At 41.2% G+C, this 26687-nt stretch overlaps 2 protein-coding genes across 10 annotated transcripts in view; both read right to left on the bottom strand.

Annotated features, from left to right (window-relative positions):
- nup214 (nucleoporin 214) overlaps window positions 1-7220 on the bottom strand; it is a 32948-nt gene extending 25728 nt beyond the window's left edge. For all 8 annotated transcript variants that reach the window (XM_085414010.1, XM_085414004.1, XM_085414005.1 and 5 more), the window contains exons 1-10: window positions 7048-7220; window positions 6161-6356; window positions 5863-6017; window positions 5535-5733; window positions 5371-5441; window positions 5214-5277; window positions 4905-5008; window positions 2463-2569; window positions 2225-2291; window positions 1622-1745 (exon numbers count right to left, since the gene is read on the bottom strand). In XM_085414010.1, coding sequence (XP_085270136.1) covers window positions 1622-1745; window positions 2225-2291; window positions 2463-2569; window positions 4905-5008; window positions 5214-5277; window positions 5371-5441; window positions 5535-5733; window positions 5863-6017; window positions 6161-6356; window positions 7048-7089 — 1129 coding nt within the window. In that variant the 5' untranslated portion in view covers window positions 7090-7220. The remainder of the gene's footprint in view (window positions 1-1621; window positions 1746-2224; window positions 2292-2462; window positions 2570-4904; window positions 5009-5213; window positions 5278-5370; window positions 5442-5534; window positions 5734-5862; window positions 6018-6160; window positions 6357-7047) is intronic.
- Window positions 7221-12190: 4970 nt separating this feature from the next.
- Window positions 12191-26687, bottom strand: part of nacc2 (NACC family member 2) — a 28358-nt gene continuing 13861 nt past the window's right edge. Inside the window, exons 1-7 of one of the 2 annotated variants that reach the window (XM_085414003.1) lie at window positions 19355-19829; window positions 18130-18311; window positions 17252-18022; window positions 15604-15780; window positions 14150-14255; window positions 13824-13921; window positions 12191-13729 (exon numbers count right to left, since the gene is read on the bottom strand). In XM_085414003.1, coding sequence (XP_085270129.1) covers window positions 13206-13729; window positions 13824-13921; window positions 14150-14255; window positions 15604-15780; window positions 17252-18022; window positions 18130-18241 — 1788 coding nt within the window. In that variant the 5' untranslated portion in view covers window positions 18242-18311; window positions 19355-19829 and the 3' untranslated portion in view covers window positions 12191-13205. Of the gene's footprint in view, window positions 13730-13823; window positions 13922-14149; window positions 14256-15603; window positions 15781-17251; window positions 18023-18129; window positions 18312-19354; window positions 19830-26687 lie in introns of those variants that run through there. The other variant, XM_085414002.1, reaches the window with a different exon arrangement.

The following is a 26687-nucleotide window of genomic DNA, read 5'->3' as shown; positions in this document are numbered from 1 at the left end:
TTTTACACCGCAGCTGTCTGATTCTTTAACAAGAGACTGTCACTATGTGTCTTGGTGAAGAAGAAAAAAAAGAATTAGAAACTATGCACCCACCACAGTCAACCAAATATAATGCGCCTGTCTCTGCTAAAAGAAATTCACTCGAAACTAACACGAGCCTCTGTGTTTTGCTGACTTATGGTGCGATCGAGTCATTAATTCCTCTTCCATCTATTTCCACAGTTTTCTGCTGACACAAGTTAGAAGACAGCTCACTACTGATCACCAGATTCACAGCGTAAACACAATAAATCCATGGTGAGCACTAACACTGCACTGCTTCGCCAGTGTTCAAAATGCTGCATTACTTTTCCCACACAATCCACACGTTTTTCCAACAGTGTCGATCCAAATTCTTAGAAGCTTTGACTACCATGATAGAAAATGTCAAAATCGTGATCCATGATTATTCACTAAACTTGAATGTTATCCTTAATGATATTTATAAATCTCACTGACTGTGTTGGGTCTCATTTCTAGCACCAGCACTGTGAAAGGTGTACATCTACGTGGCAAGGTGCCAGATGAGGTCAAGGTTTTGTTTTTTCAAAGTGACTTTAAGCAGAGACGGCAACATTGTAACGATTTTTTTATTTACTCATTTTTTTTAAAACCCTGCTTTAGGGCTGCTCAATTAATCGAATTTTAATCTCGATTACGATCTGGGCTTTCAACGATCATTAAAAATGACTGAGCCGATTATTAGCACCTCCCTCGTGCTTTACTCTCGCGCTGCTCCGTGTGACAAATCGAGCGCACCGCTCTGCGTTTCGAACACACGTCACAACAATTAAGAGGACCCAAGGGAAGCTCGGAAAGCTAAGCAGAAGTTATTTGGAGAGGAGAGTGACTGCCGTTGGTTGAAAAGAGAGGTAAAAAAAAAAAAAAAAAACTTCAGTGGTGTGGAAACATTATGGGTTCGCGGAGTCAGAAGTGGATCAAGTAGACACAGTGTGTAAACTTTGCTACGGTGTCGTAGCTGCACCACAGAGCAACACTGCAAAGTTCACTGAACATAGATGTTTACATTTTCCATTTATTTTTTATATTGCAAACATTTGCACTGTTATCAGTATTTGCACACTATTTTATATTATTTTTTGACAATCTTTAAAGCCATTATTCAATACATTGTTATTGTTAAATAAATATCGTCAAATAATCGAGATCTCAATTTCAGTGAAAATAATCGTGATTATCATTTTTGCCATAATCGAGCAGCCCTACCCTGCTTTGTTTTTTGGGATTCCATTGAGTCAGGCATTACAGTTGTTATGTCTGTTAACATTTCCTCAATCAAATGACAGCAGTATTTCTGTCAACAACTGTAGCACAGACAGATCACCTTTATTGTACTGTACGCAGACTGGTCATGCTTATTTGACACAGTCAACAAGTCTGATATATTCTGAAATAACATGAATCATAACCCAAGTCCTTATGAAGGTTATGCCACAAAAAGAGAAACAAACAAACAAAAACAAGGCAAAACAACAACAACAGTAATAATCTTTATATATGAAATTAACTTCTGCTCAGACAAGTGAAGCAACTAAATACATAAAAAGTCATATTCACTTACTTATGTGGATTTCCTGCTGGCTGGTGTAGTCTATAGCTAAGCCAAGGGGCAAAGTGTCTTCATTTGTTTCAGTCACTCGAAGCTCAGCCCTGCTCGAATCTTCTAGTTGCCAAACTTCCCACATCTAAAAGGGGTAAAAATAAGGCATGGTCATCACCATTTACAGAGAGTAAGTATTCAAACAAAATCCAAGGAAAATTAATAGATTTGGGCGGGTGGGGGTATTTACAGTTCCTAAAAGCATCAAGTCTAATTCACTAAAACGTTGAAGCACTCAGATAAAATTATTGGTTTACCTAATTGATAAAAATTCAGCAAAAGCACAAGCTTGCTCAACTGTCACCAAAAAAGTCAGGTAAGCATTGGATATTTGACCTGGTGGGAGCTTAGCTAATCTAAATTATTTAGAAGTGTTGTGACTGACTAGAAGCTGCTGTAACACTTATGCAACCCTCCTCGATTTTTTGGAAGCATTTTACTTTAACCGAGTAAAACAAACGGATGTAAAGACAAAGTAGAAAAATGACAATACATTCAAGACCACTTTCATTTATCTCTACATTTAGACAAACCTAAAACGTTTTCACACATTTTAGCGTTTACCTTATCGTCTTGTCTGGCAATGACGCTGACCTCAATGGAAGCTGCTGATGCTGCAAACACAAGGTCCCTGGATGAAAGAAAAAAAATAAAAACAATGAGACAAAGCTTCAATTTACCATGACCTTAACATCAAACAAAGCACAAAACTTTCAGGGCATAAACAATGAGTTTTAGCTTATAAGTAATCAGGCTTTCAGGTCACTGTTGGAGCAAATCTATCAGTTGGGATCAGTCTTACCAGTCCTCTACGTGACTGAGGAAGTAGTGGTGCTGACGCTCCGTACAGCTTCCAAAAACAAATTCACCAAAGTTCAGAAACTTTGGCTCCACTTTCTCATCCTTCTTCTGTAAAATAAATAAATAAATAAATAAATCTAGAGTAGAGAAGTGGCATACTTCAGTAGCACTGTAATTTATGTCAAAAATGTAAGCTGCAGAAAAAGAACCACAATATGCATACAGTAATTTATGTGCATTAACCTGTCAGCTAGTGACATCAAACTGTGTCTCAGGGTTGGGGGGGGTTTTTGTGCTAAATCTGCTTTCTGTTAAACAAATTTAAGGGGGATGAGTGGGCCTCAAGAGTCTTGGTATACAGACTGTAAAGCTGTCTAACACACATACAAGTTTGAGTTTTATAAATAAAACTGATTGGACATTAACACTGTTAAAATGCCTTAAGCTACCCATGGGAAACAGGTGCAGCAATTTATTGGAACATCTGCAAACAGAAATGGAAATACAGCATATAACAAACTTTGTACAATTTTAACAAGCTTGAAGGTTTACAGTTTGGTATTACCACCTTTATTCTTCATCACAGCCTGAACTCTCTGATGTAGTCTTTCTTGTAATTTCTTTAACCTCCTAGGACCTGGCGTCCACAATATGGACATCACATTTTGGGTTGTCTAGACCAAAATACTACATTTTGCTCTACAAGGGCCTGATATCCACTTACGAGGACATTATACTGCCACTGTTCTATTGAATTTTTAAACAAATATGCTCATATGTGGATCTCATTTTTCTCAGAAACAAAAAGTAAAAAAATAAAAATTTAAAAAAAAAAAAAAAAAAAAAAAAAAGAATCTGGTAATTCTTTGTTTTTACATTCATCAGGTGCCAATCATCCCAAATATCAAAGAGAAATTAAAAATGCATGCCATGGAAGAGTTCGGGTCTTAGGAGGTTAAGTAGTCGCTTAAAGGCCATTTAAAGCTCTTCTTTGGATGTTGGTTGCGTTTTGTTAAATTGTCTGTTAAGATGATTCCACACTGTTAATGGGCACTGAGGAGGTCAATCCATGACTGATACAGTGTTGCCTTTTTCAATTTACACAAACAAACATTCCTCTGAAAATGGTCAGATACAAGGACTGGACAGGAAAAAAAAAATTGTGGAAAAGCAGCCAATGTCCAAAGAAAAACCTTGAAATACCTTCAGAGAGCCTGCATAACGCTTTCTCTGTCATTAAAAAAAAAAAAAAAAAAAACTACAAGTGTAGCTGACTGGGAGCAAAATATGAAGAAATGACTGGTGACTCAATACTTTTGCACAGTAGTGTAAATATGAAAAGAAAGCACAAAAGCCCAATTATGGTCAAAGCACTGGTCACTGCATGCACAGCTGTGATGTCATCAGAGCACCAGAACTACATGCACTGAAACCCAAGGGAAGCCTAAGAAGTAAATAAATAAATATATCACAGATTCATAGGAATAAGCAAGTTTTTTGTTTTAAATCTTTGTTTCTACCATCTGGAAATCTATGTTCCTTCACAGATGTGTCATAGAAATGTCTCCACTGACTGACCTGCTTGCACTGACATGCCTCCAGACTGGTTGTGCCAGGCATACAGGAATACTGTATGCAAAAATGCTGTGAAGTTTCTTTTGGTACTCATGGCTGCCAATGGCAACCATTGAAAACAATCGACACTGTTATTCTTTGCTTTTTTTCTCTGGTCATTTTCTCTGCACTGAAACATTTCTGTATTAATCCCTGTTTAATTATTAAAACCTGTATAAAGCTCTGGAGGCATAAAACACTAATGATGAACAATTAGATGTTCTGATGATCAGTTTGCTGGATCATTCCTGCTCTCTTTCACTTCATGTGGGGATGATGTGAATATTTATGAATAAAGATGACTGTGATCAAACGACTTGTAGATTTTCAGACTTAAAAGCAGCTCTAATGAATTCCTAACCATAATCTAAATGTATTTACTCCAAGCATAAATACACAAATATATTTGTAAACAATGTTTAAAAACTGCTGTGCATTTATATTTTAAGTATAAGTTGAATTGTTACAGTTTGAACCTGGATCATCTTTTTCACACACTTCACAGATCAATAACTAATCTGCTAGATACATGTGTTTAACTCTGTTACTTGCATTGTTATCACTTTCAAGTTACTGATAAATAAATAAATTTTAAAATTTACGTGATAAAACTTAGAAACGAAAGCAAGGAAAATTCAAGATGAAAATGTGGATAATAAATTTAACTCTCCATAACTGAGCTGCAGTGATGATTTTTTTCCCCCCGATACCCATGAATGGTCTTAACTGAGCTTCATACTATGATCAGCAGTTCGACCGTAGAACCAGTCTGTTAAACCTGATAAACCCAGATAAAAATCAATCATAAAACGATGCCAGGCATACTTACAGGGAGTGAGATCAACACTAGCTCAGGGGGGGTCTCAAGTGAGCCATCTCCAGCAGCATATGCTACTGCAAACACATAGGTTTTCAGCCACAGCACATCCACAGCTGTGAGAGACAAATAGGAAAGAGAGACAAGACATTGGAACATCAACAAAACAGCAAGACTCAGCTCCTCCTTTTCCTATACAACTTGAAATATTTTATGGAATCACTGCAATCTATTACTAATCTATCACCACCAAGATAAAAACCTTAGTGTACGGACCATTTTCATAGTTTAATTTTATATACATAGGTATGGCTACCTTACCTTTTACAGTTTCGCCAGGGGTGAAGAACTGTGGACATGGGATAACTTTCTTTTCCTCCAGTCCCTTTAGAACAGAGGAGAAAAATCTGTTCCTGTAGCTTCCAAAGACTGTTAAGCAATTTGCTTTTAATTCAAAATTCTTCTTATTATAACTTACTGGTGTATATTGTGTGACTGTACCATCCATTTTTCCAGCTGCAACTTGCTTTCCCTTTGGACTCCAGCAAACTGTGGTAAACAAAGCAAGTAAACAACTACTGAACCACATCAGCGATATGGACTGCAGATAAATTTACCAATTATGTCAAGAGTGTCACTCACTGCAGGTAATTCCACTTGAAGAAGGCAGCCTGGCCTGCACATTGACACTGTCAGTAACATCCAAAATCATTATAGTGCCATCAGAGAGGCAGACAGCCAACACAGACACCTGCGCAGGATTCCACTTCAGGTCCTGCACTAAGACGTCAGGTGCTACAGCTGGCTGGTGCGATGCAAATGGTAGCTTCTGTAGTTTTCCCTGGAAAAGCAAGGAATGCAAATTAAAACAAATATCAGACAACATGATTACATTTACCAGACAAGGTGAAATTTGGCAACCGGTGTTCGACTGTGTTAACACATTAGGTAGACAGACTGAAATAACTACCTTGTTCATGAACGTGCGGACATCATAGAATGTGAGCAACAAGCCAGCTTCCTCAGACATGCCACACATGGACAGTGTGAGCTCATCACAACTGAGAGCCACGTGGTGCAAAATTAGTTCCACGGTCACTTCAGTCAGTGCTGGTATTCCTTTGACTAAAATAGGGAGGAAGATGTTAGTGGACAGTGAAACAGCAAAAATTATTAATGACATGAAACATGTGGTGTATCTGTCATGACAACATTGTGTTTTTAACCTGTCATCATTGCACTATTTAAAACTGCATGTGTATTCATACCTATTTCGTTGGAGTTGCCATCACCTTTATCAGCAGCCAGAATATCTCGAGTTAAGTACACCTTGAGAGTTCTGTCAAGCCCCACAAAAGTTAAGCCATATTTATTTGAGATGGCAAGGAGGCTGGATCTGTCTTTTGGCAAATCTTCGGTGGGGTCAAACACTCTGACTTTCTTCATCTGACGAAACTGAAAATCCTAAAACGAAAGGCAAACACTTTCATTTCATGGTGACCTGTTATGAACTGTTAACAACTGTGGGTCCACTTCGGTAAATGCAAACGCAGCGTCTTCGAGACAGAATAATACACACTTTAAATAAACATTGTTGACAAGACAGCTGGTGAGCCTGAAGGGTGATCTCAAAGCCAAAATGTTTGTAATGCCTCTCAATTAGAACTATGCTAACACGTTACCATATCGTGTTAGCAATCGGTGCAAGGCTTGTTGTAATGTTACAGCAATATATAAAACTTAAACAAAAAAAATGCAATGTGTGTTAGAACACGTTATTTTACAAATGCATAATTTAATAGGACGAATCCACCAAACACAGCGGCGTTTAACTTTACAAGCACAACATCACACCGGCTACGGTGCTAACCCTAAGTAGCGGGCTAAAATAAGGCATGAATAAAACTGCAGTAACTACTTTTAATTGAAACGCTTTTAAACCGCTGTGAAAGTCTTTAATGTTTTATCGTATCAAAATAGTCATTACAGTTCAGTAAATATCGTGAGGATAAGGATACCTAAACCAGAAAACATAACCCACGACAAGTGGCTTGTTTAGCTAGCCAGCTAGCTAAACTAGCCACTACATTAAGGGTGAACTGACACGGTAACTTACACATGCTAACCTGTGAAGTCAACTTTACCAGAGACATACCTTCATTTCCCTCTCAGGAGGGGAGTCCGCATCGTCACTCATTGTGAAATTTTGAGGGTTTTTCTTCCAAAAGACCTGCTGTGTTCGTTTATTTCTTGCTAGTATGTACCACAGAAAGTTTAGGTTAGCTACATCAGGACAACTAAACACACGCCGCGCGATTTCTCCGTTGAAAAAACAAAAACCAGCTAGGATGACGAGTAGATACCAGAGCAGCTTGAGAGAACACGAGCTCATACAGTCGAGTATGTTTAAGAGTTGCAATTAAAGGTTGAATTATCTAGATATAATTAAAGGTATATATTTTACCCTTTTAATAGTAAGTAAAAAAAATGCATAAAAGTTGTGTTTTTGTGTGTGTGTGTATACAAAAACATAACTTTTATGCATTTTTTTACTTACTATTAAAAAGGTCCCACTTTTTACAGTAATAGAATAACATTTTTTCCACCAACAAAGTGATTTCCATGAGCCATTAACCCAAACTTATAAGTGTTGGCTAATAGTTAATCTATAATTCTACTGTTCGAAGCTTCAGCATAAATTATCTAAATGGACTGGTGGCTATCAGGGAATGGAATAAAAGCCAGCAAAGGAGAGCTCTGATTGTCCTTTGAGGATCCTGGAGAGCTATCCTTGAAGACTAGTTCAAGAATTTACAAGAGTTCAGGCTGTGTTCGAGGATAAAAGTAGTTATACCAAATACTGACTTTCAATCTTGTTAGAGTTGAACACATTCTTTCACCTCACATACCATATAATCATGCGTGTTTCAATAAACTGCTGCATCTTCAGTCTTTCTCATTTTCATAGCAAAATAAATTTTAAAAAATTGAAAGAATGAGGGGTAGCTTAATAAGAGTCCCCCCATACACATATTTATATATCATAGATGAAATGCTTAGGTTAATATGGTTGATTTGGATCGATCCAGTGTTGCCTGCAATTCTAAACCTGTGCCTTCATGAAATAAAACTGGCTGTATACTGTATGTTACATTCATCTTTGAAGGAACTCCAGTGACTCATCCAGCAAAATTTAACACCATTTTAATGACACAAGAATTTCACAGCTCGGTGGCACAGACAGTGAGAATTATTATTGTCACTAATTTGTCTTCTTTCTGCTGGAATCTCATTACTTACATGTTTGAAGCCATGCAGATCTACAATAAATCGCAACTTCCAGAGAAAAATATATTTCAAGTGCATCCTTTTGTAGGTACTTTGGCAAATGCAAAGAGAGACAAAAGACAGTATATGGTGAAGTAAGGACTTTTATTAGAAAGCAGATTTTTCTGTATTGCATTTAAAGAAATTGGGTACTCTTGGACTATACAACTTAAAACTGGGGATGGCAAATATGATGGGAATGAAAGGTAGATTACATCAAAAGTGGCAACTTGCATTTCTGTTGTATATATTATTGATGCTTGAGTCAGAAGGCGCATAAACATCTTTTTCGTTTGAAACATAAAGCGGCATCAACACTGAAATTGTCCCATCCCAGTTTGCCTGATCCAAACCCAGCTGATAGTGAAGAACATTACCATGATCGGTGTAGGGTTGTTGTCCATCAAAGGGGGTTATCAACAAAACCTGGGCTCAGGACCACGTCCAGAACATGCTTACCAGAGCATGACAGATATGGTCCGTGTCCAGCTCTGTTTGCAAAGCACCAAAGTTTGACTCAGTCCTGGTTTTAAAGACACACACTTATAACCAAGAAGGCTGGAGATAACATCACCATGTCCCTCCACTCTGGAAAGGAAGCTAGCACAGACCGAAGCAAGCTGAAGAAAGACAAAGCAAACAGCAAGAGCACATAGCAAGTCATACCATATGTCCCGTAGTGCACTTTGGGTCTCGTTCCTATTCTGATTGTCAGCGCTCTGAACACATGGCTTTAAAAGTTGCATTTACTCCTCATTTGCCTAACACCCGGTTGCTCTCAGTGTTTTTCCTTTCACCTTTCCAAGTAGTTCTAAAGTGCTGGCGTTATGTACAAGGACACGTAAATACACAAACAAACCTTCAGTGCATTTTCTTCTGAGTGTGCTGAGCTGTGAACATACTGAACTGTGTACTTAGTCTCTGTATTCCACTCTTTGTCACTACTTTGCTGTCATTAATACAAGAAATTCAGCTTTATGCAAACATTCAGCGAAAGGCCAGGTTGTATAATAAAAAAATCCAGCCCTGCTCACCACAGGACACCTCGATCTTTGTTTACTAACAGTTGACAAGAGTTATTCAGCATAAAATACATGGTGCATAAAGATCAGAGGTTTCATTGGGTTGCGGTGAGTGTGCGAATGGCATGCATTTTATGGTACAAGTGTCTCTTTGCATATAAATGTATTGTTTTTCATGATGAGCCAGTCACTGGAACAAAAAACTACAGTGTCCGTGTGGGGGTGAGCAGAGCCCGATGCAAAGTGAGGAAGAAGTTATTTGCAACAAAATACCTTCTATTCAATAACCATCCAAGAAAAACAAAAAGTATGATATAAATGAGAAACACGTCCGATACATGACATACATGTAACTGGACTTTTCTCTTTTAGCCACGTCAATCTTCCCAAGGGTTAGCCATGACATTCTCCGTTTATAGTGCAACATCGTTCATTTACCCTGCACAAGAAAAGGATCAAACCCCAAGCGGTCTTAAAGGATTATTGTTCTGTTTTGGGTTTTTTTGATGGCTTTGTTTTGCAGCGGGGCAGAAAAAGTGAATGAGCTGGTCAAAACCAGCGCGTGATAAGGAAATCGTGCGTAAAAAAAGAAAGATCCCCCCCCCCCCCAAACAACAACAACAAAAGCCCGCCACACCTTAAATGTGACTAACTGATGAACAGATTTGACTATACTTGACTATACTACGAATGAGATTTCATTTGAATTTCTTCCAAGGGTGTTCAACCAGATTCCTTAAGAGCTGTGCTGTAAATATGTAATACTGGGCTGGTGAGCCAACATGATGGAAAACATAAAGCAAGAATGTAAGGTGAATAAATGACTATGTCATTAATATCATTTATTAGAATAAAAGATTACTAGTTTTTAATTTTAAACTCAAAAATGGCCAAAAAAAGTGTTATCTGGCTATATTTAGTAGATCCTTGGTCCTGTTTGCTTCTGAACACAAAGTAATGGCACACATCCACACCCACACATTCACAGTCTAAGGCACTGCTCCACACCCCTTTAATACTACAGTGGAACACATCCATGTTTCCCACCCGTTATTATTTACTGCTTTATTTTAATTGCAGCTGATTTCATATTCCCCATGTATTTAGTATCTCTGCAAAAGTCCTCCTATTCAAAAGGATCAAAGATTTATTTTACACAAAAACACACAGAGAGAAATATTAAATACAAAGAATATCACACTCATTGCCCAGTTTACTAACTGAGTAGAAAGGTTTCTCTCTCTCTTTTTTTTTCTGAAGCTATAACAGCTACTTTCTATATTTTCCAAAATAAAGGCTACACATATTCATTTCTCAAGTCTGTTACTCTGACTGGCATAACTAGAAGTGATCAGACATTTAAGTGGCTCAAATAGACAACTGAATATTGTTTGTTTTTTACTGCGAGAAAAACCTGTAAGAATAATAAACATATGATATGAAGGTACAATTTACAAAATCTCTGTGTTAAAAAAACATCAAACAGAGGGAAAAAAAGCCTGCACTGCATGTGAACCTTGCTCAGTTTTGCACATAACGATGTTCACTACACTGGAAGACCTGTTCGCAGTTTGAAAAATAAATAAATAAAAAAAATAAAAAAAATCACTATATCAATAAAGCTTTAGGTTTAAACACCACCCAGCCTCACAGTCGGTATTAATTTTATATTATGGCATATTTTGAAGAATTTACTATACTCAAATCAAAGCTTGGACCCTCACCACAGCAGTGCTACAGATTACATTCATCCATCATCCCAGCCATCGTGTCACAGTCTTGTTTTATCTACGGCAGATCGCACTTATTCCCAATGAAAATAAACGCGCTATGAACCTTTTTGTTACTACCTAGTGCAATCGTAACCCTGTGTTTCTTGTGCAGGGCCATCTTAAAACTTCCCCTAACAGACGCTGAAACAAGAGCAGAAACAGAGACTACTCTGGCCCCGCTCATGAAGTGGCATAGCATATATTTTGAGAATAGTATTAGTACTAAGCCCGGCAGTTCTTAAATTAACCTATCACAACCCACTTTCCCCCAAATGTTGGTGGCTTCTCTTTTACTTAAATGAACGGTCTTTTCTGTGCTTTCGTTTGCTGATAGGGGGGAAAAAAAGATACAGGGAAGATCTATGCATTGCACAATGAAGAAAGGCTGTGTGGCAAAAAACAGATATCAAAAGAAGAAATCAGGTATGACGAATGCAGGTTTAAAGTCCCTGTTGGACATTGCTTTGCTCCCCCCACCCCCCTTCCAAAACGTAGAAACAGTCATTGTCAGAGAGACTCGTTTCAGGTGTTGTCGTTACAGCCTCTCAATTAAAAAGGTCCACGTTACCTCCCTCAGCATCTCGGCTCTTTACCTTCTTTTGAGTGCAAATGCAATAAGCCAGCATAAATTGCTCGTATAAGTTTGATTCAATAATTTACCCACCCTCCCAAAGAAAAAAAGAACAAACAATAAAACAAACAAACAAACAGCCAGGTAGGAAGCAGGACTGCGTAGTATCGGTGCATATCACACCACCACCACAACATTACCGAGGTGGAACAGTGCTTCTCTCTAACATTCGTTCTTCTACTGCCCAGTGTAGTGCACTTCTTTACTACTCCATATATCCAGTCTCCTCTGCTCATGGGCACAGCACACTCTTTAGTTTAAAACAAACAAACAAAAAACAAATAAAACAACAACAACAAGAAATTCCAACTGTTACTGTGTAAATCCTGGGTCACAGCCGGATCAGTTCTAACATGCGTCAGACTGCGGTCAGGTCCAGCGGAAAACGGAGAGAGTCCTCTTTGAGCATTAATAGCGTATCTCCAGGCAACGGCAGCTGTTATCTTATTTCAATGCAGGTTTGTGGCTTTGTTGGTGTTTTTTTTTCCGAGAATTCTTTGTATCCACTGTTTGTATGAATGCATGCAAGCTCGGATTTTTTCTTTCTCTCTCTCTCTCTCTTTTTTTTAGTGCATGTTCATGTTCAAGTCTCTCTCTGTATCTCCACAAGAGAATGATTTTTACCCAGAGTTAAAAAGCACTGTTTTTATAGACCATGTATTCTGAATACATTGGCGCAGATATTCAAGGCTATTATCCACGGGTTAGGAAATATGTCTTATCTGTATGCATGTGTGGTTGGGGAGGAGTGGTCTGGAGCAGACACAGGCATCACATTGACAACCTAATTCAACATGTCATGGGCAAATATGCGCGAATAAACAACTCCATGTGATAGAGTTGTTTTTAGACTGTGGACTATAGACATGAGTGCTTAAAAAAATTTGATCATCTAAATGATGGGCCTATTTAATAGGGAGAAAACCGTTTTGTTTAATGGAGCTACCACAGTACATGGCCTTAAATTGCAAAACTGTTGTTGTTATACATTCATACACGTTCAAAATACAGTAAACTAACATAAAGGTCAACATTGCTCTTTCCAGATCTGTTTTCCCCAAGGTTACGCGGGTTAGTTTCTGATGCAGCTTTCCAAGAAAATGGAATCATTTTACAAATCAGTGTACCACACCGGCAAAGCAGCTGTTGCTTTTGTATTGCACTTGAATGATGAATCATTTCAGCCATTTGTTCTGCTACCAGGCCTTTGTAATAATGCTGCGGATGCCAAAACACTGAGTACATACTGAGTGTACCAAGAAACGGGCGGAGCAGAAAGAGTCGACTTTCTCAAAGTGCTAATGCCATGCCTGTGTCTACTTCTAAGAACAGTGTTCTGCTTCCACTAGCGGCAATTATGGGAGCACGCAAGCACACGTGTGCGCATGCATGTGCGACAGATTCCTGTATAGTAAGATCAGTGAGTGCGGCTTCTTGTGCTGAGCGAAATTCCCGTTGAGGAAGCACAGAGGAGGAAGAGTGGCGGACGAGCTGTTGTAAAAGAGCAAGCAAAGAGAAGAGGCTGTCTCTCACAATGTAAGAGACAGCCTAAAAAGGACATTCACTGTCCGTTCACCCTCGCACCGTGTCCAAAATTTTCTGCTTCCTGCTCAGCCGGCGTGTCGCCACAGTTGCCTGCCTCGGCTCCTGGGATCGCCCCCAGTGATCTGTTTACACCCTCTAACCTAGCTTCATCCTCGTCTTCCTCCTGTTCCTCTTGGACTGCTCCTTCGCCTTCATCTTCAGCTTCTGCTCCAGCCGCCCCAGACCCGGGGCTGCCTTCTGTCAGGGGTGGGTGAGTCCTGAGAGGGTCCTTACGATCAGGATACAACCTTTGCTCTAAGGTCTTGAAGTCGGCCTCAAAAGTGAGGGGTAACCCTGACTGAGGGGCACCCAGCGTCAGACCCAGACCTATAGCAGCGCTCATGCCCATTCCTGCACGGTACACATCCATGCCATCGGGCAGCATGGACTTAATCTTGGGCAACCATCGCTTGCGGACCCGCCTCGCGTTTGTGCACATGTCAGCAGCAATCACATTCATTTCACTCTCCTTGAAGTTAGGGTTGAAATTTTGACAGTAGACTGTAAAAAAAGAAAGAAAGAATACAGCAAAAGTCAGCGTGGCACAAACTGCCCCTCTTTGAAACTTCCATTACTTCTATCAAGTATGACCTACGTTTGACAGCGTTGAGGACCCTGCTGTCCAGGGGTTTCCTGCTGGGATCACTAGTAGAAGAGCGAATGCCCGTCCCACAGCTATTGGCTAAAGTGTTTCTGCAGGGATGCAAAGTCAACACCAGGGGGCAGAGTCAGCAACAGGCACATACAGTAGATAAACATGGGAGCACACATAACAAACCGCATTGCACAACATGGCCACAGATGGAGTGTGAAAGTTGGTTTGTGACAACAGCAGTAGTGTTGGAGTCATACACAGAAGTCAAGCCTAAGAGTCGAAATACTTAAACAGTTTGTTCATTATTTGCACATTTCTCTGCTCACCTGTCAAAGAATGTGGCTAAGAGACGGCGGAGCAAGACTTTGTGTTTGATGCCGGCACATAGATGACAATTCATCAGCTGGCCTCGAGTCATGAACACTTGTGTACCTGTGTGGGAAACAAAGAAAAAAAAAATCTTGTGTGAAACACGCTGACATTACAGCATTTTCCTTTATCTTTGAAGGCCCTCCTCTCTGCTTCTTTTACCTTTTACTCCACTTTGAGGCCTTTTTCTACATTTGAAGTCAAAGTTTAAGGAGATCTTTAATGGACTTAAACAAAATGGAGTCAGAAATTAGAGAAGAGGAACAGACGGTGACAAAAGCAGCACACTATTAAATGACTCCGTTTTGCTTTCTTTCCAGCGTCATCCCTTCCTCAGCAGTGCATGAGCCCTTACACCAATCGAGTTTTGGATTATTCACCACGACTTGCGCATTATTGTGCTCAGCTCTCTGTGAATTACGCTGGGAAGTACTCAGATGTCGTTCTTTTGTCTGGAGAGATTCGGCACCAAATCGATTTAAGGTTTTCTGTCACGTTCCTTTGTGGAAGCTGTATTGCCTACACGGTGAGTTGTACCTGTTCTCTTTGAAGTGCCAAGAGCGTGATGTGGGAGCCAGACCAAAGAGTTCAATTTTTGTCTCATTGTACCAAAAAATAAAAAATAAATAAAAGAACTTTTCCCTCATACTCTCAGAGCTCTGTAAGGACCATTTGGCAAACTCCCGGCAGGCAGTCATATGCTTTTTACTCCAGAGTGACTTCTGTCTAGCTACTCTTCCATAAAGACTGATGATATCTGCAGAGATGGTTGGATGGGTGCAGAGATGGTCCTTCTGTCTCAGCCTTAAATCTCTGCAAAGAAACTTGCAGCTTTATTTTAGCACTTTCAGTCTGACAGACAGAGACGTGGCGCCGGCTTCCTGACCCTTGCCTGATCCGTGGATTAACATGGGTCAGACTATGTTTTCCCAAACAGCCTTTTAATTAGGAATATGAATTCAATTAAACGGCACTGAGTTGTAAACATAATTTAACTAAACAGTCTTAATCAAATGTTTTTAGCACTTATGCATAGTCAAGTTGCTGTGAATGAGCAGTAATTCTCTGGTAGGAGTCTCATATCGGACAAAGAGGGCTGATTACATGCAGTTGACCCTTACATTCACTATGAATGAAGGTCACAGGGCTGTGGGTAAATTCTCTAATAGATGGTGCTCTTTGCCCAAGTCTCATTAAAAAGATTTCGGTAACTTTAAACTTTGACAATGAGCTCTCCATCCTTCTGAATTTATGACTTTCAATTCATTTAGTTAAATTCATTTTTAAATCCAATTTCGATATCTTCCAAACTCACTTGGTGTGTAAGCGAATCCTTGGAAATTCTGCAGGGGTAAGATGTTAGCATCTAAATGTGCTGTGAGTGACTTGTGATTGCTTTGTGCGTGCCTACCCGCCACCAGCTCCAGCTTCTCTCCAGGGTCCCCCTCAGTATAGAGCTTAGGATGGCAGCGGTAGCCTATCTGGCTTATGAGGCTTGCAGGCAGCGCCACAAGGTCCCTGCGGATCAGCACGCAGTTGCGGTTCTCCAAGGACAAGGGCATCGACGCCATCTCCGGCTTGTCTTGGACTAAAAAAAAAAGAGATAAAGAACCGAAATGCAAACTTTATTTAAAATCTCACATCACAAAAACACATTGGTATCCGTCACTTTACTGGAATAAAAACACCCTAAACAAAGTTGTTTTCCACGCCTACCCCTGTGTATCCACACCAAAATAGAAGCTATGAAATTTAATTAGTAAAGCAGGTTGGAGTAATCTCATACAAGTTTGTTGTGTTTCTTGAGTGTTTTAGAGCATTGCAGATGCATCCTAGACAAGTCACTGTGCAGCATCAGCATCTTTAGTTTTGGAGGGGGGGGGGACATATCCAGAGCTGAGTGTTGGGTTCTTATTCAAAAACTCTTTTTTTCACCCCAAAACCTCTAAGACAGCTTGTGAGTGTATACACATGCATACTCGTCCTGCACGCACACACACATGAAACAAAAAGAAATTAATCCAATAACTGCCACACGCATGCACATAGCGAAAGGTGTAGATTAATCAATTTGTATGTGCAGACACATCTGCGCGCGTGCGCACACACACACACACACACACACACACACACACACACAGAGGAAAGATGTGCATGGTTCTCAAATATCCTACAATGTCACCCTGGGGTGCTCTGACTGATTGCAGATAGAATGGATTTCATAAATATGTGAAACCCTAGAATTTGACAAACCTCCCTTTGAGCTGCAGGATGTGAAGAATGAAGGAGAGCGAAATCTGTGTGTATGTGTACTCATGTGTGAGTTTATCACTATCCATAGGTACCCCGTCGGTGTGTTTATGTGAATGCAAACCATTTACACCTGCATGTATTGAAAAAATCTACACCAGTGTAAAAAATGTGGCAGAAAGCCATAATGAAAAGCGGTACGGTCCGGCTGCTGTAGCTGCGATAAGGAAGATGTTGTTGGTCACGAAGCACTTCAATCATAACTCCATAAAGCTATCTTTAAGCTGAAAGAACCCCCCCACACACACATGCACACACACAAACACACACACTGGAAGTACAACAACCTGCTTTTCAAAGATGCACAGGACACACGATGCATAAAAGATTAAATAAGGTAATTGGGATGAAATGAATGTGCATCAGGTTCTAGTTTTTTTGTTTTGTTTTTTTAATTTTTTGCACAACCTGTAACAGATAAGAGGTCTGGATAAACCCCACATTTAGTTTCTCCAATTCCTCTCAAGTTTTACTTTGAGATCGCTCTGTTATCAAATTAATTTCCTCCATATGAGCCGAGGGCAGCTGAGAAAGTAATGCACCAAATCAGACTTGACATGACTACAAATTTAAAGTTGCCATTGAGACTTTATCAGAGTCCTGGACTTTGATAGTATGTGCTTTAAGGATCGAAGTGCTGTAAAATCAGGGGGTGTGTTGTAAGCACAGCTCCTTATGGCATGCCACTGTTGTTTCATATACTAATAAGCATTGTTAAGGACTTTAGAAACATCTAACACAATACTCACTCCCGTAGGGATTGGCTGAACGTCCATAAAGATGACTGTAGGTCTCCTCTGTGATCCCATCGTAGGGCTCCTCCTCAAACTCCTCATCCTCGTTCTGGTAGGACGTGGGACTGTCGGTTGTGGGCAGACTGGAAGCTCCGGGGCTGGACCTGTCACCGCCGGCTGCTCCTCCTCCTCCAGCTCCACTGCCACTAGTCCCCTGGAGGCTGAAAGCAGGCATACCAGGGATAGGGGTCCCTCCAGCTGTTGTGTAGAACAGCGGCCCGGCCCTCCCCAGTCTACTTCCAAGCTCTGAAGGCGAAGTCTTACTTGGCGTTGAAGGTACAGTCAGGGGCAAGGGCTCACCTCCTTCAATTTTAATCTTACGCTGCGGTATGAGCAGAGTCGAAGACCATCCCGGGGTCCCTAGAAGGGCAGCCACTGCCAGGCCGTTGCCATTATTACAAGGACTCTGTGGCTCAGATACCGTTTCTTCTAAGGACCCCATTGTCTGCGAGTCACAGTGAGGTGAGTTTGCCTTAAACATTAGGTCCATGCCTTTTTCAACTATATGCTGAATTTGGAGGTAGCCAGCTGTGTACATGACCACCAGCTGTTCACTAGCTGCCATTGTTAGCTTCCCTGTGTAGCAGAAAGTGAGGATCTGCTCAAAGCAAGCAGGTGTGACTGAGGAAGGCAACTCAAACTGGGTCTTGGTGGAGCTGCTGAAGAGGTCACGAAAGTAGAGGCTGCTGGCGGCCAAAACAGCCCGGTGGGCTTTGAAAGCCTGGCCTGGTTGAGGGAAAAAGAAGTTGAGAACATTGACGAAGACAGTTAGCACTTTGTACAAGTTAATCTGTGATTAACAGAGCAACATTAACATTTTTCTGCCAACTGACCTTTAACCAGTATGGATACATCACAGTAGTGTCCCAGCAAGCGCTGCTCATTAAGGGAACCCAGAACCGTAGCTCCAAAGTTTGGGATCTCCACATGGAGCAGCTGGGACATGATGGCCACAGAGTGGAAGGAAGATGGGGCTTCAGATATTCACTGCAGACTCTGCCGCCGAGAGAGGCATCTGTAATAACAAAGCGGAAGGAATCCAAAAAAAAAGGTATGGTAAATGCGTTGGAGAGGAGAAAGGCACTGACAAATGAAGGAGCAAAAAGCAAACGCGTGAAAGATGAAAAGACATGCCAGAGGGAGGCAGAGGGGCGAGAAGAGAGAGATAGATCCTCTCAGGTTGTTTCTCTCTCTTAGAAAAAGCAAAGAGTAAGAATGAAAATAGAGTTGTGATGAAGTGAGAACACGCATACAGTTGAGGGAGAAGTGAGAGGTGTGCGAAAGAAAGATGGATATGCAGAGATAGTGGGTGAGAGAGTCGAGGCAGGAGAGAGAAAGGAGGAGTCACTCCACAGAAAAAAAGAAAAAAAAACACGAACACAATGCTGCGCCTACTGTGCATAGAAGGTTGTGAAATACCTTTAGGCTATGTTGTTTTACATTACTTAAATTCCAAGAACCTTGCACTCCTTCCATGTATTGCTCTTAATGCATCCAGAACAATTTACCCACAGCATGGACTTTGACAGCCTGTACGCCTTAACTTTTCTCAGAAATAAACCCCACACTGAATGCAACCTGTTTTTCATGTCATAGATTTTCCTGGATTTCGCTGACACCGTGGCAGTTGTTCTCTTTCTCAGATCTAGCTAGACAACAATCCAAAGAAAGACAACTTTAAAAAACAAAACAAATAAAAAGTCCTTTTCAGTAACACTCTCCAGATATATTTGCACCTTCATTCCAGCCCTGAACCTTTTAGAATTGCCTTTGTCTTCCCACCAACCCACACATACATACATATACGCACTAGTTTCATTATTGAGCAATGCTGCAGAACAGTTTCCAGGAATACAAACTGAAAAAGATGTCACCGCCTCTCTCTCTCTCTCTCTCTCTCTCACACACACACACACTCTCCCACTTCATGCACTCCATACAGAAAGGCATGCACTGTGGCTTACTTACATAAAAGCCTGCATGCATGAAGACACACACGCACATGCAGTAAAAGCTGCACAGGGAAATTACTGTGTACTCTGGCACGCAAGCACTCACCTGGAGAAACAAGAACATGCCTTTTCCTCTGCTAACAGTCTCTCACACATGCACAAATGCACAAAAAGAGTGCTCACTCTGTTATCCCAGACAGTTCTGACCTGAGTAAGCCAGTCTTCTGGTTAAAGCACACCATGGAGCCTTGACACACACATACACACACACACAAAACACGCCAGCAGCAGTCAGGACCAGGACAGAAGAGGAGCAGTTAAGAGACGGAGGGAGAGCACTCAGATGTACTCCGTCTGGTCGACTCTTTCTCTCACTTAAAGTGTCATTCCTAGTGACTCAAAGATGATTCTCTCTGCTGACTGACTTTTCTCTGTCTGTTTTCTCTCGGCCTATCTACAATCTCTATACCCTCCAAAGCCCTATTCTCCCTGCTAACTGTCTGCTCTAGCACTGTCTCAAAGCCTCCCTCTGCCTCGTCATTATCTCGCTCTCTCTCTGTGTTTCTCTCCCCCTCTCCCTGTTCTCCAAGGGTTGAATTCAACAAGTGCCGCTGTAGATAGGGGGAGTGTGTGAGTGAGAGAGAGAGAGAGAGGGGGGGAGTGAGAAAGACAATGGGGGGGGAGAGAAAGAGAGGCCAGAGCAGAGCAGAACCGAGCAGAGCAGAGCAGAGCGAATCAATGATGAAAGGAGTGGGAGGCTCAGTGTGTGCGCAAGCGCACGCCCGTGCATGTGTCTGCGCGCGTGTGTCTGATCAATGCAGTATCTATACGTCGCAGGGAGTGGGAGGGAGAGAAAAACACAGGCTACAGTTACAGACGGAGACAGAGACTGGGCAGAGCTAAAGAGAATCAAGGGAGGGAGGGCGGGAAGGGAGAGTTGAGACAGAGAGAAAGTCATTTGAGGACAGTACGAGTAGAGAAAGACAATTAGGTTGAAGCAACTTCTGCTACTTGGACACAGACATGTATATACAGTCTAACAGAATGAGGGGGAGAATGACTAAGACGAAAAAAAAAGAGAAATGAGAAGCACATACAGGGGTCACATCCACCATTAATTAAGGAGACATCGAATAGCGAAACTTGTGAGCGCCCAGTTTGACGCAAGTCTGGAAAGAATGCGTCACATCTCAGTAAAGCAGAGCTTTATTAAACTCGAACTATAGCGTGCACAATGCAGTGAACCTTAAATCCTTCTAAATGTAGAACTGAAAAGATTGATCGAAAAACAATCACCAGTGTCAGGGTATTTCCCATTATTCGTACCATCTTTGTAAGACAATAGTTTAAAAAAAAAAGGAAAAGAAAAGAGAGGCTTTACTTTTGAGCAAGTGTTGTGTATTTTCTCTGAATCATGCAAGGACATCTCTGCCAAACACCTACACATAAACAGAGAGAAGTGCTGTCTTCACGCAAGACTATTTTGTATTTCTACATGAATTGATGAATTAAATGATTAATTTACGCCTCCGCTTCGGTGGCTCGGCTTGTTCAGGTGACATTTCTCTGCTTTCTCTTGGGTACTTTTTTTGGCCAGCCCATAGAACGCTTCCCTAAATGTTACTTGATCCGGATGAAGGAGGACAGGAGCCAGATGTCACTGCCTGCGACAGGACAACCGCTAAAAGAAGGACAACAGCTACCAGAGAGGATAAGTTCCAGAAAGATGTGTGTGGGAGGGTATAAATGCATAACGGATGAGTAGGAAAATGGGTTGTTGTTTTTTTACAGTATGTGTGTGCATATAAACACACGCACACGAACGAATGCTGTGTAATTTTTACATGTCAGAGTAAAAAATTATAAAAACAACAAATAACACTAAGGAGACAGCTTTCTCGGAGTGCCGTGCTGTGTTATAGGTGACGAGACATGAAGACATCCTTTCAGCGCATGTCGCTTATCTTAAAGAAAAAAACAAAACAAAAAAACATCAAGCTGATGCTGAGGTTTTCTGAAAGTGAGCACGTCTCTCTCCCCCCCTACAAAAACTATCAAGGCACATTGTGCTCAATTCTTTGCCAAAGAAACCTCAAGTGGAGAAAGTTGTGCTAAACTGAGCAAACTTTTACTCTTCAGTTGCAGCGGAAATATGAAAGGGAGGATATCACAAAGCGTTGAATGCAGTGAGTCAGACTTTGGTTTACAGAGCTTTGGCCCAGCAGTGCGATATCTGCACGGCACATATAGGCACACATGAGTGAGCACACACAAAAAAAGCACAGTGAAACGCAGGAGAAACAAATCTGCAAACACTCTCCTGCTTTCTTACACACACACACACACACACACACACACACACACACACACACACACACACACACACACACACACACACACACACACACACACACACACACACAGGTAATCTCCCTGTGCACACTCAGCAATACACATTCTGTTTGTTTGTCTGTCTGTCCCTCTGTGAACCTGCCAGACTGCTTGTCCACCGGCCCATCCATCCACCGGTTATTGTAACTACTGTGTCCTTACATCGCCTCTTGCGTCCCCCCCGCATCCCCACCGCCCTTCTTTCTCTTCTCTATCCTTCCCGCCCTGCATACCACGTACCCACTGTCTCTCTGCCAATTAATGCACACAGGGCTGCATTGCAGTGAGGTTGGCGCGTGCCACGGCAGCAAGCACAGTACAGAGTCTACAGACATGCATGTACGTGCCAGCCAGGCAGAGCGGGATGGAGAGGAGGGGGTGAGAGTGAGGGAAAAGAGGAAGAGGGAGGGCGGGTAAGTGGGTGGGTGAGTATGGGGAGGGGGGCGAGAGAGTGAGCGGAGAATATGTTGAGTCAGGCAGACAGGACGGTGGAGTGCCACACTGCACATATACACAGCCGCATGTCTGTGAAAATGTATGCACGAATGAATATGAAACAAAAGGCACGGCACACATACATGTGCATCATGACAGCCCAAAAGTATGCAGAAATGCAAATGCGCACACGCACACACACGCACTCGCACACAAACATGCATGCAAATTCCAACCTCCTTATGGCTGCTTTATATATAGACTTTGCACATCACTGATGAAAAAAATATAAGGCACCGACTCCCTCAACTTGTTTGCCAAACGAGTCACTATGTGTGTGTGTGTGTTTCTCCGTACATTGTGTCCTCATTTGCTACCGTATGTTTGCATTTCCATGTCAAAGTTTCCTGCATACCAAGGCGTGTTTTTATAGTCATCATAATATATCCGACTGTGACTTTTGGCACTTCATATCAGGCGCATGTGTGTGTCTGTGTGTGTGCGTGTGAGGCACAGTTTGTGAGTTTAGATATGAGATTCGAATGCTGTTCTGATGGCGCTTGTCTGTTTTTTGTTGGAATGTGTTACATCCATTTTAATCAAGAATTCATACCTACGCACAGTGTTATTAACTGTAGCAGCAGGTCCAGGCATATTTGAATAATATGAAGAAATGAGACGATTCGCCAGATGGCAAACAAACACACACACACACGCCGATTTTAACTACTACTTATACTAGAGCTCTCTACCAAATGACAATGCTGTAAGATTCAAACCTTAAACCATCAAAGTCACAAACAACCCTGAATGCACTAACCCTTTATTACTTTGTGGAACAGTTTAAGCTTAAAGTGAAGTTGGTTCACATGATGCAAGTCACAAAAATCCTCACTTAAATACGTTAGCCGGCATCATCGTCAAGGCACAGAGAAGTAATACCATTGCTAAACATGTTTTTGGAAGTAAAGAAATTCATTAAAAAAAAAAAAAAAAAAGGAAACTCAAATCAAAAATTTGAAACGAGCCGAGGAGGAGCACATCCGTCCTCCATTGCTTATGTTGCCACTATACAATCTCAATATGAACAGTCCCCTCGTTATAAATATTCAGATCCTGCAGTTGTTCTCATGTTTAAAGTGTACCAGACAACAGATTCTATCCACGTTGAGACAGCAACGCTCCCTGGCAACAGTTCTACCAATCGGGAATGAGCGGGTGTCTGCCTGAGTCTGTCTGAGTATCATTATGGGATGTCGAGAGAAATAGAGAGAGGAAGAGAGAGGCTGCTTATCACTGCTTATAATGCAACATCATTCTCTGTGTACAGACCCCGCTGGGTGAAGTTGTCTGCACATAGTCAGGATCAAAATCATCTTTTCTTAAAAAGAAGAAGAAAAGAAAATCTCCCCATGATTCATGTAGTTACGTAACAAAGAGACAAATATGAAATGATTTGTTGTGGGCTGAATATTGTCTGGTATCTTTCCACTTGTACTCACTCAATATGCACTAATAACGTAACTTGTGGTCTGACGAAGGAGAAAATAGCAGTGAATTCCAGTTTTTAACTGCAATGTTGTCTGCACAGAAATGATAGTGTGAAGCAAAAAGTCCCACAGAACAAGCCATATGAGGGTGGGATGATGTAACCAAATATAACATATCACAATTGTTTGGTCAAATTAAATATTAAAAAGTACTTTTTCGCACTTTGCTTTTTAATAATCATTGTTTTGTTTTTTGGTTGGATGATTTTGTATTCAAAGTAAAGTCCCTTTTACACTGGATTTGCTGAACACTACCATGACGGGAAGAATTTGAAGTATACACACATTTTGTCACTTACAGTAAAGATGCACTAATGTGTCTAAAAAGAGAAAAATAAATCTAATAACTGTTATCATTACTAGATTTAGTGACAGACAGACTATTCATTTGGTCCCCTATCCCTACTCACAGCATTGCTTTGACAAAAGCAGTCATTTATTTTGGTCTGCTAAAGGCCTAGAGACCAGTTGGCAACCATCTGCCAACTGGTCATGAGGGAGATATGTGTACTCTCCAACCAGTTGGTGGGTGGTTGCTGGAATTTGATGGTAGTTGCTCTGAAACTTATTGCTAAAGCCCCAGTGATGCCAAGAGATATGTCACTGGGAACAATGTGTATTTCTTGACCAGTTGCTGGTTGTTGTGGTACATGGTGCTGCTTATAATTATTTTATTTGCTAGCACACTGCTGCGGTTGCCAGTGAAAGATGCCGACATGTCAGTAAACACTCTGCAACTACTCTCCAAGTGGCAAAGAAACATTTTCCTTCAAATTAAAAGTTGTGCCTTTCGAAAATCCACATCGCACTTTAAAGTTGCACTGCTGCTCATCTAGTAGTTAGCAAGTGTCTGCAGACAAATCGATGTCTTCCATGCAAACGGCAATCTGCTAATGATCTTAGCAGTCAAAACCAGGTCTTTGGTCCAGCACCCAGTTTTCGATTTCATCTAGCAACAGCCAGCAACTTTCAGCAACTGGTTGGTACATTTTACACATTTTTCCCCTGCACCTGGAGGTTGCCAGAGAGTTGCCAACCAGTTTCTAAGCCTGTGTAAGTGAGGCCTTAATTAGCTAAAATCTTTCCGCCATCTTTCCACCACAATGCAGACATTTAATGGGATGGTAGAGACCAAATTCAAAGCAAAAAGGTGAGACTATTCTGAATCTTCTGGGGTTTTGGAAACACAAATATATGCTGACAACTGCTGTCAAAAAGATCAGAGCCAATGCAAAGCAGCTGGAGCTGGACTGAACAACAGGAGTTCTAGGTAATGAGGTGTGTTCAAAAATTTTCACATATGGGTCTAACTGTCAGTTGTTTAGACTAGAGGTTTTAGAAAAAAACATACTGCCCAAAGGGTTGTTGTGGCTAGCATTTGTTGAAAAATTAAGTACGGGTAAAATCGGTAAGAGAGACAAAATGAAAGCATCTACGGATCAAGCCTGCCAACTGCATTCCCGGCTGCTACTGTATTTAGTAGATACTGTTTACTCTCTTCCAGAGTCTAACAGCTAAAGGGTCAATTATGATAAGTACAACTCCATCCATTATAATCGACTCTCATCAAGGGAGGTAAACACGAACACGGACACACCTTCGCAGAAATGTACATATCTTAATCATGTGCACCGCTTCAGGGGAAGATGCCAGCGATGAATGAAGTTAATGCTTACATTTCCCAGTGGTTGAGCACAGTATTAAGGAAAAAGCTTTGACAAATAACTCCTGTAACAGGGGGGGGATACCTGTAAGTTTAGCCTGTAGTCGCTGTGATAACCAGACAGACTGAGGGAAAGAAAGACAGAGAGAGAATATACAGTATCTGTGTGTGTGTGTGTGTGTGTAATCCTCCTGAGGCAAAGGCATTGCTAATGGACTCCAAGTGGCTGTGGGAGGTAAACAAACAAACAGTAGCAGTGGCTACTACATCACACCAAACTCTGGTGACTAGCACACTAGACCGGCTGTGTATACCAAACATCAACCCACATACCCTTGAATATACATGACTGCATGGACTGCTTATAGATATATAAAGGAGTGCTTGAAAGATAAATATGGCAGACTGACGGGTACATAACGGCGTTTTAGGTTAAGAGATGATAAAAGGCCGGGGGGTGAGGGGATAAATGAATAAAAGGGGAGAGGAAAGAGAGAGAGAGGGAGAGATAGAGCGAGTGTGTGAAAGATGCAAATAGAAAAGAACAAGAGAGAAGTTGACAAAGCACAGTCACAGGGAAAGAGAGGAATAGGGAAATGAGCTAAACTGACAGAAATGTAAAGCTTGAAAAGAGAATGTGTTCGAGTTGACAAGAAAACTGCAGAATACTTGAAAAGGCATACGAAAAGTTAAAAGTTGGAAAAAAAGCAGCAGACTTGATCATCTGTAATATTAATATTCCCATTTAAACTGTGACAGCCATAAAGCAGACTTAGCATATTGTGTAATCTCATTTCATGCGCTTTGGTCCCCAATTTTTCCAAGCAGGGCAACAGACAAAGCCAGGCCATATGGATAAACTGTCACTTTGTTCCAATCCAAAGAGATCCGACCTTCGCTCAACATTACTCACTCTAAAATGTCAGCTTCACGGTATAAGCTTCCCAGACTGTCATTTTCTAGCAAGGTAAATCCTTAAATGACAAAGAAAGGGAAGAAAAAGAGGCAGGTTGGATTTTTTTCCAGTTAGAATAAACTCATATTAGACAACCACAGGAGCCCGCGGGCCGTTCCAGTTTAGAGCAACATATAAGTGTGACGTTAGTGTGCTAAGGAAACTATATTCACGCAAGACGGAGATATTTTGACCAAATACTGACACAAGACCAAAAATTCCCCCAATTTCCAACTTAAAAGGAAGCTACGTAAGCAGCACAGGAAGAAAGTAGGGAAGAGAGAGAGACAGTGAGGGCGCGACAAAGCAAGAAATGATTCAGTGTGAGATTGTTAAGTCACAACACTTGAATGTGTAAACGCTAGGATAGAGTATACTGCGCTTATGACTATCATGTGATATCTCTGTCTTTGGGATAGAAACCCTTTACATTGGGAGTGGTTTG

This window comes from Rhamphochromis longiceps, linkage group LG7 (genome assembly GCF_057381845.1).
Source record: "Rhamphochromis longiceps isolate RC_006_pf linkage group LG7, R_longiceps_female_GT1.1, whole genome shotgun sequence".
In the NCBI taxonomy this organism is placed as follows: domain Eukaryota; kingdom Metazoa; phylum Chordata; class Actinopteri; order Cichliformes; family Cichlidae; genus Rhamphochromis; species Rhamphochromis longiceps.
The sequence above is the reverse complement of the archived record's forward strand: the minus strand, read 5'-3'. Positions and strand labels throughout refer to the sequence as shown.